Raw genomic sequence first — 8689 nt, forward strand, 5'->3', positions numbered from 1 at the left:
TAAGATGATGCCCGAGACTGTCATTGTCGATTAGGTAATAGATGTGCACGAGCAAGATAGGGACAGAATTGAAGTAACTGGAATGGCGGGAGGGTCAAATTTGGATGACAAGCAGTCGAGGGCTCGAGGCCAAGGCGGTCTTGGCAGCGACCTTGTTCGGATCCCCAACGGTCGGGGCTCCGCCCATCTCATGCGGTCTGCGACACCTGTTCGTGCAGTGGACTGCAGGACATGCCCTTACAAAAATTGAAGGCAACCATAGTGAACAAAAATTCAAAAGGTGCTCTCAATTGTTGGCTTCATTGTTGTTTTCACTAATATCTCAAAGTATACACGGAAAGGATTTACTCCGACTTCTTTCCGTAATGCTGAAGCACTCGTTGAACCATGCAATATGAGCATCGAAACACCATGGATAAATAAACATGCAGAGGAAATCTTTCAGGGAAAATAGGGCACCAAATTGTAATTTTTGAGCAATCAGGCCATGTTAAAACCACTCAAACTACTTGTTCTACTTATGTTCCACCAGCAAGAGATTACATATGGAAGCAAGTTATATCTGGGGATCAAGAAGAGGATAATATATGGATGCATTTAGCACTGAATCCAAATATGCAGGAAAGACCTGCCAAGCAAATGCTGCATCATAGAATTAAACACTACCACAAGTCTGCAACTACATAATCAAATCAAACTCAACCAAATCAAACCAGTCGAAGTTCTTGTTGCATGCAAGAATGTACAAAAGGCATATACCAATGAGCCGGATGACCTCGTCCACGAGTGGACTCTGCTCGTCGGCCACCGTTGTCTTGACCCGGAGCTCCTCGCCAGCGAGTGCGTCACCTCCAGAACGTCTCAGTGAATCCTCCTTTGATTGGTGACGGCCATCGACATCCAAACAACAGTCAGTGCACAGGGTTAATTATATATTTCTTCTTTCCATACAAGAATCTGCAAACAAGTCAAGAAGCAAACAAGTCAAGTTTATTCAGGATGGGAAGGCTAGCGGTGGGTTCAAGCGGACGGGATGAGACCGACGGGTTGCAGCCGAATGCGGCGGCGCGCACCGTCACTGCCGCATAGCGCCTCGGCAAGCCGATGTGGTTCACTTCTAGAGTTGGGGTTTCTTTCCCCCCGAGGAGGATGGGGACTTCGGCTGAAGCCATCATCTGTCCATGGGGGAGGCCTGTGCTACGACGTGTACCTGGCGAAGGGCACTGGGAAACGGCGCCGCCGCCACGACGCGCGTGGAAAGGAAGGTGGGGGCCGACGTATACCTGGTGAGGGCACTGGGAAACGGCGCCGCCGCCACGGCGCGCGAGGAAAGGAAGGTGGGGGCACTCCGGTTGCGGCTCAAGGGGATTCGACGCAGGGAGAAGGAAGAGGGAAAGAAAACAACATCCAGAAAAGACGTTGCGGCGGCCTCCAGTGGGATGCGCGGGCGGTGCCCCCGGTGAGATCGGGTCTAGATGGGGAGGCGAGGAAAGGAGACGCGGCTTGTTGCAGGAGGTGGATCGGGAGTTGGGAGCGAGGGGAGAAGGCGTGTGTTAGTGCGATGCGGTTGGTTCGTGCGATGCGCACTGGATTTTCCTTGACGAAGCGGATGTGGTTTTTTATTAAACTAATCGACTGGTTTGTCGTCTGGTTTATGAAGGGATTGAAAAAAATCCGTGGAACGATGGAAAGGCTAGCGGTAGGAGGGGGATCGCTGGAGGTCGAACCATCACCACAGACAGCAGATCGCCCTTTAATAATAGAGATTAGTGCGATGCGGTTGGTTCGTGCGATGCGCACTGGATTTTCCTTGACGAAGCAGATGTGGTTTTTTATTAAACTAATTGGTTGATTTATCGCCTGGTTTATGAAGGGATTGAAAAAAATCAATGAAACGATGGAAAGTCTAGCGGTAGGAGGGGGATAGCAGGAGGTCGAACCATCACTTAATAGTAGAGATTGTAGTTGGGGAGATCTAATAAGATATAAAAACCCTGTGTTCTGCTACTTAAAAAAAAAAAGAAAAAAAAAAAGATGTTGGCGGCTTCCATGGTCGCGCCGAACGGGCCCTGAAAATGTCACCGAGCTCTCCGCGAATACCTAGCTCGGCCGGCAGCACCCCAAATCCCTCGCCGCCGGCTGCATCTCCTCAGATCGGTAGTCTCCTCCAACCTCTCACCCGCCCCTCCGCTCTGTTCCTGGGGTCGTCGACCACCGAAGCGCCGCCTCTGCCTGGAACGTCGCCGTCGCCGTCCCCGTCCCCGTCCCAGCCGCCCTCATCACCGGCACCACCTCTACCAGATCGACCGCGTTTCTAGTCTTTTGGCCGGCCATCGCCTCTGGTACGTGCGTGCTGAGTTGATTTCGGTAATTTCTTCTGATCCCTCCCTCCACTATACATGCTCTTGTGCCAGTAGCTCTTGGGTTCTCTGGTTAACATCCTACTGCTACAAATCAGCACTAGATTTTTCCAGGACAGAAATCTAGTATAGTTATTCACTTACCAAGTAAAAGTGAAGCAAGCTGATCGATTTGTTCATTGGATTTGTTAATAGGACAACCTGTTCGTCAAATAGACGTAAAGTGCTCACTTAGCAAGATCACTTGATGCATCATGGTTTACTTTTTGAAGCTTCATTCGTCCTGAAGAAAATGTTAGGCTGGGTCAGTTTTGTTCTAGCTAGTGAAGCATGGAAGCACGTTTCCTAAATTTCATCTAGACGCATCAATACGATCCTGAAAAATACATAAATAGGTTTCTCATTCCCTTTCAATGTGCGATTGCACAGTGTCTACTTAAATTAAATTTTGTTCTTTTGTTTGAAGTTGAGCAACTGTCATTACTTTACTTTTTTTCTTTCTTGCCATTGATTTAGTTACTGACTGCTCGGCAATGATACTGCACCTCCTCGTAATATTTCCTCTTGGACCACCTGATCGGGATATTGTGGTGGATTTCGGAAGTTTGTTAGCCAGCTTGGTGACTCTACATTTTTCACTGTTTCAGCAAGTCTTTGGTAACCATTAAACTTTCAGCTTTAAGCTTTTATCTTCTGTGTACAACTGTTTTCTTCCAAGTGCACATTTGTTTTTCACACAAGTCTCCATAGACTGTACTGCTGTATAATGAATGTATCCGATTTTTCCCCCTCTTGGTCTACCGCCGTGCAATTGTTCACATATAGATTGGGTGAATTCTATTATCTCTACAGCCTACTGCGGGTATCATTCTGTCAGGTAGGATACTAGGATTACATTGGAGAGTTGCCGGGCTTCATGAATTCATTACTCATCATATATCATCTTCTGTTAGATCTTATGATTATATTTGTTCATCATTTCTCTCGTTGCTTCTATGACCTGTTGCAAGCGTTGAGGTTTTTCTGTAGATAAAAGCTGGCTGAAAGGATCTGCATACTGTTATTTTATTTTATTTTGATAAAGGAAAAGCTGTTAATTTTAGTTATTAAGGCTGCATATTCTTTTTTCCGATTAAGACCAATGCATTCTGGTATAGCTACTCCGAAGACTGCGCTGGCTAACTTCTGTAATGTTGAGTCTTGTTGGCTGATTTGGCATTTCAGTAGAAAGTGTTAGTTACTCAATTGAGAAATTTATGTTGAGTTGGTGATGATGATATTTTCTTTCCAATTCTAGCAGCTCTCCTCAACCCAGCACCCCACGCCTGCATCACACCTTGACTAACATGAAACTGTATTTTTCAATTACCAATTGGCATATCAATTACTGACTTTCATGTAGATGCCTGCACAAAATCCTTGATTAACCTGAAAATAATACCCTTCACAGCCAGGCGGTCAGAATATGCCTGAAAAAGTGCCTGGTCAGCCTTCCAGCAATGCACCTGTGTTCATGTTGTCAAATTGTTCTATGGAGTCAGTGGAGACACCAAGCTCTCATGGAAAATACTAGCATTTAAGATCATCCATCCAAGCCCATGTGAGCTGTTATGGTGGGGTTATCAATTCGTAACAGGCACCACCTTCGTCTGTATTGGGAACCCATTCGTGTTTCCTACAGTGCATTGGAAGTGTCTGTAAATTTTATGGTCATGAATTGTCGTGCCGTGCTCTCAATATCTATTTGGTTTTATCGTTTGCTATCCTGACGCCATGACAACGGTCGCTCTTAAGCTATTTAGGTATTTCTTATCCACATGCATGATGGCGTATGATTTACCTTCCAACATCTGTCTTTGTGAGTCTTTCGTCGGTACAAAAATTTAGACAATTTTTTTTATGAATCTTTACTAGGTACTGAATTTTATAAGCTCTCACGTTCTAGATCGGAGTTAGTTTTTAGACAGTCTTTTTAATTCTATGTGTGCTTGTACTATCTTGCTGTTAACATCTTGTGTACTTGTGGTTAACCTGTTGTGTGCTAGTATATATTTGGGTGGCAGATGGTTACCCTTTTGTTAGGAGCGAAACTTTACAACCATCTCTCTTTTGATGGTGGACATCATCATGTGAATCATATGTCATTTGTGTGATCCATGTATTTTGTAATAATGTTATAACATCACTCTTTATTAATATTATCTGTACACATGCAACATTAAAAACTAGTTGTTGAAATGAATTGTCTATACTGTCATAGTTTCTTTCCGAAATGGTCATTTAACAGGCAATCAGTGTACAAATTGGTGATTTGCGGTCCATCAGCATATAAACAGTCTTTTAGGCTGACACTTGTCTCAAGTCTCAACCAAGTAACTTCCATTTTTTCCAGCAGTTCTCAGCTCACAACTCACAACTCACAGGCGATTGTTTAGAATCCACAACTCATCCAGACACACCATAAATTCCTGTCCTGAAGCCATATAGAATAGGACTGTTTCTCTGTGTTTTCCCCCACTGGAGTTGGTGTATAGTTTACTGATTTTCTCTAGAGAGTGCCATACTACTATTATTTCGTAATGATCACTATTATCATCCATTCTCCATGTGAGAATCTATGTAATTTGTGAATAAAATATGTGGAGGTATTTATTTATGTTTTAAAGGTGTTTTGTTATGATTTATTTTATCCACCGATAGAGTTAACATGATTTGGTTAAAATTGTTGTTATTTTCAGGAAGGAAAATGAGTAGTGCGGCGGTGCGCCCGATAGAGGTGGAGGTTCCCGTTGGCCAGCAGCCACACGCCAATGTTAGGATGAACGACGTGCCAGGGAAACCCGGCACACCGTTCGGCCTCGCCTTGCGGTGTGGTCAGTCCCTATGCACTGGCGTCACACTCGCTGTCTTGGCCACCACCACTACCGACTCCACACCCCTTCCCTACTTTTGGTTAGTATCCTCTCTTATTTTCAAAAATCACGTTTTTAATTCTTTTCACATATCAAACTAATGAGCTGCTTTTTTTGTCCAGCTTTGTTGCTGCAGTTGCTGGTCTGTTGTGCATGTGGAGCTCAGCACTGGCCATTTTGGACCTGTACGCGCTGCTTGTGAAGCGTCGTTTACGGCGTCCACTGCTGGATCGGTTCTTTGCCACTGTAGATGGGGTATAAGCATGCATGTTTACACTTATCTAGTTTTTTTTTAATTATTTCATATCAATCTATTTGAGTTGTTAATTTTGTTTCTTTACAGGTGATAGCAGTAACTCTTTTTGTCGCAGCCTGCATGTCAGCTGGACTTTCTAGGTTCATCGTCACCAACCCTGAGCTATGCGAGACAAACCACTGTGCTCGCTATATGATTTCGATAGTATTTGCATTCCTAGCCTGTTTTGTGCTTTCAGCGTCTTTTTTCTTGAACTTTAGTTCGTTGGGAGCATTGCCCCATTTAGACTAGGGTGAGTTGGATATTTTGTTACCTTTTATGCAACCTTCCATATTTTGTGACAAAGGTGTCCAGTGAACGCCATGTTCTGATTTACAAACCCAATGCTACCTGCCAATGAATTCGATTTGTACAAATTAGGTAACTATGCTCCTAATCACTGTGCAATCCATCTAGCTAAGTTGTCCCTATAACCAATTGAAAATTACTGTAATGTAAACCCTCTGAAACTATGTTATCTAGCTAAGTTGTTGCAGTCTCCAATATGTGAGCAGTCCTCTGTCTTCTGGGTTTTTAAAGCTTCCCACCAGTTAGTTTGATGCATTTGTACCTGCAAATAACTTACAATATGTGCTCCTAAAAAGCAGCCCTACTGCTTGCATGAGAGGATGAAATAGCTTCTAGTGTAATTTGCCTGGATGGGGATGCTGGGATTTTGAAAGGTGGGGTTGAGAGTAATTACTATGAGATGGTGAAGGTAGCGAGTAGACCTTGGATTGAGCTAATCTCTAAATCAGTGCGTTTCATCTGTTATGGAAGATATGTGAGAGGCAAGAGCGGTTTTGGTGACGGTGAATTTTCTGTAGCCGAGCTATGTTGGACCCATTTACATTTTCAGCTCTGTATCATAGGTGTGTTCTGAAGCAAGCAGCTTTGGCACGAAGGCAAAAGCAGAGTCTGTTATGTGTTCACCCGTCGTCAGTTTGCCGCGCCTGGAACAAAAGTAAGCATGAACTCTTGCGTAATATGATCTGAGCAAATATGATCACTGCATGTCTGTTGCTCAACATTCAGATCTTTATGTTTGCTGATTCTTCCAGTAGATTGTAGGAGTAACTTGCAGACCGAACAGTAATCCTAGTTTAGGAATTTCGGTGCTGTGCGATCCATTTGGTTGTGATTTTTTTTTTGACACTTTGAATTATCTGCTTGTTCTTATGGTTACTTGTTCATAAAAAGAAGTTTGGGTATATTACGATGTTAGGTTTTTGATACCCTTGTCAGTTCGCTGGTGTTGTTACCGTCTTGCCTAATTTTGCAGTGAACAAAGATGGCCGAAGTTGGCTACACTGTTGACCTTGAACAAAGATCCGAGTCTTGTTAGGACCTTAGAATTGATACATACAGATTAAGTCGCATCCATTCGGATTGAATGGGATATATTGTAGTTCGATACATGCCACATGACTCGAGGACTTGAGTAAGCAAATTGCCTCATTTTACCGCCTAATCATACATGAACTCATTGACCTTAAATATTTTTATTTTTTAATGTTTGCTAAGAATCTATTGACGTCACATTTATTTCATTTATTTATTTGCCAATTAATTCCCCACCTTCAAAAATTGCTGCCATGTGCTCCTACTAATTGCAAAACCAGTGTTTAAAAAAAAAAAAGCAAAGCCCGATTAGTTAGTCCTGACCTGATGGACTTTCCTAGGCAGATCCTATTCTACTGTGTGGCGTAGCGCGAAGGATATCCATTGTTTGCCTTTGGTGTTCAGTGCGCACTCGCCTTAGTGAGTCCTCCCATTAGAGCAGTTTTGGAAAGGTTCGACAAACCAGTATGCACTCTTTAGTTTTGGAGTACCAATTTTAGAGTCTTCCATGTGGTATTTTTTCTTCCAAATTTGTTTTCTGTGTTTTCTTTAGGAAAACGTTTTGCGTCTACACGCCGGCGGAAGCGTTCTGCAGGTCACTATCGATCGCTCCGCCAGATCCCCGCTCGTGCCTAGTTTTCTTTTCCCCTTTTCTTCTCTGCTTCTTCCTCTTGTCTCTATCATATCCATTTCGTTTCCGCCAGATACATGATGGATGGAAAAGCTACATCCGACTACACGGGAGCTGCAACCGGCAGACGAAGGAGCTGCAAAACAGAAAGGCGGCGGGGGGCGGATGATCCCATGGTCGGCAGGTGAGATTGTTGCACGAGGACCTGCAGGGATGGTGTCGCGAATGTTACAACCACGTACCACAAAATCTACAAGCGTCCAAAAAAAAGTACAACCGTTGATAAAAAAAATCTACAACCACGTTCGTCAGAGTTGCATCCAAAGTTCGTCGGAGTTGTAGCCGGAGTTGAAACCATGATGGAAAATACTGCAATAATTATACAAATTTTCTATATCCGTCATTCTGTTTTTTGCAACCGTATTGTTTTTTGCTACAACCGTTGGCATGGCCGAGCTGCAACCATGATGGAAAAAGGTACAACCATTATACAAATTTGCTACATCTATCGTTCTGTTCTGTTGCAACCGTATTGTTTTTTTGCTATCACTGATAATTTTTTTGCTTCGCGCGAGGCGAGAAGTTGGTGGTGGGTTGCTGCGAACCACGACGTTGGCGGCGAGCACGGTGAGCAGACTGACGATGGGAACGACGACAACGAACGCGTGGGAGACCGCAGGTCTTCTCGCAGACGGCGGCGCGTGCGAGATGTACGGGAGGCAGGGGATCGGGGACGAAGGAGCAGGGGGAGATCCAACGATGCGGGAGCCTCCAATCGTATTGTTGCGCTGTGATCGACGTGAGTTTTTGGACCGACGCGTCGGCGCCTAGTACTGTCCTTTCCTTTATGGGTTTTCGTTGGTTTTTTTACTTTTCTTTTGTTTTATGTTCTTTTTGTAATCATGGTTTTCTATTATTTTCTTTTTGTTTTTTATTATTTTCATTTTCAAATACTTTTTGGAATGTTGAACATTGTCCATATAAAGGTTAAGCATTCTTTACAAGTTTACATACATGTCAAACATTTTTCTAATACACGTCAAACATTTGTCAAATGCACAATGAATACATTTGGCATACATGGTGAATTTATTTAACACATAATGAACATTTTCATAAATGTCATGAACATTTTTTAAACAAGTAAAAC

General features: G+C 43.5%; 1 protein-coding gene across 2 annotated transcripts; it reads left to right on the forward strand.

Annotated features, from left to right (window-relative positions):
* Positions 1–2042: 2042 nt before the first annotated feature.
* On the forward strand, positions 2043–8259 carry LOC123445612 (CASP-like protein 5A1). Of its 2 annotated transcripts, XM_045122620.1 has the most exons (5): positions 2043–2342; positions 2877–3017; positions 5099–5312; positions 5395–5527; positions 5616–8259. In XM_045122620.1, the coding sequence occupies exons 2-5, from the start codon at positions 2894–2896 to the stop codon at positions 5817–5819; spliced, it is 675 nt and encodes a 224-aa protein (XP_044978555.1). In that variant the 5' UTR covers positions 2043–2342; positions 2877–2893; the 3' UTR covers positions 5820–8259. The 2 variants fall into 2 exon arrangements, with proteins under 2 accessions (XP_044978555.1, XP_044978554.1); XM_045122619.1 differs by having other exon boundaries at positions 2043–3017.
* Positions 8260–8689: the final 430 nt, after the last annotated feature.

Source organism: Hordeum vulgare, chromosome 3H, assembly GCF_904849725.1.
Source record: "Hordeum vulgare subsp. vulgare chromosome 3H, MorexV3_pseudomolecules_assembly, whole genome shotgun sequence".
Classification (NCBI taxonomy): domain Eukaryota; kingdom Viridiplantae; phylum Streptophyta; class Magnoliopsida; order Poales; family Poaceae; genus Hordeum; species Hordeum vulgare.

Coding starts and splice junctions, on each gene's coding strand:
- LOC123445612 (XM_045122619.1), top strand. CDS start 2,894: ATGATACTGCACCTCCTCGTAATATTTCCTCTTGGACCACCTGATCGG. Junction 3,018..5,098: donor ACTGTTTCAGCAAGTCTTTG/GTAACCATTAAA, acceptor TGTTATTTTCAG/GAAGGAAAATGAGTAGTGCG. Junction 5,313..5,394: donor ACACCCCTTCCCTACTTTTG/GTTAGTATCCTC, acceptor TTTTTTGTCCAG/CTTTGTTGCTGCAGTTGCTG.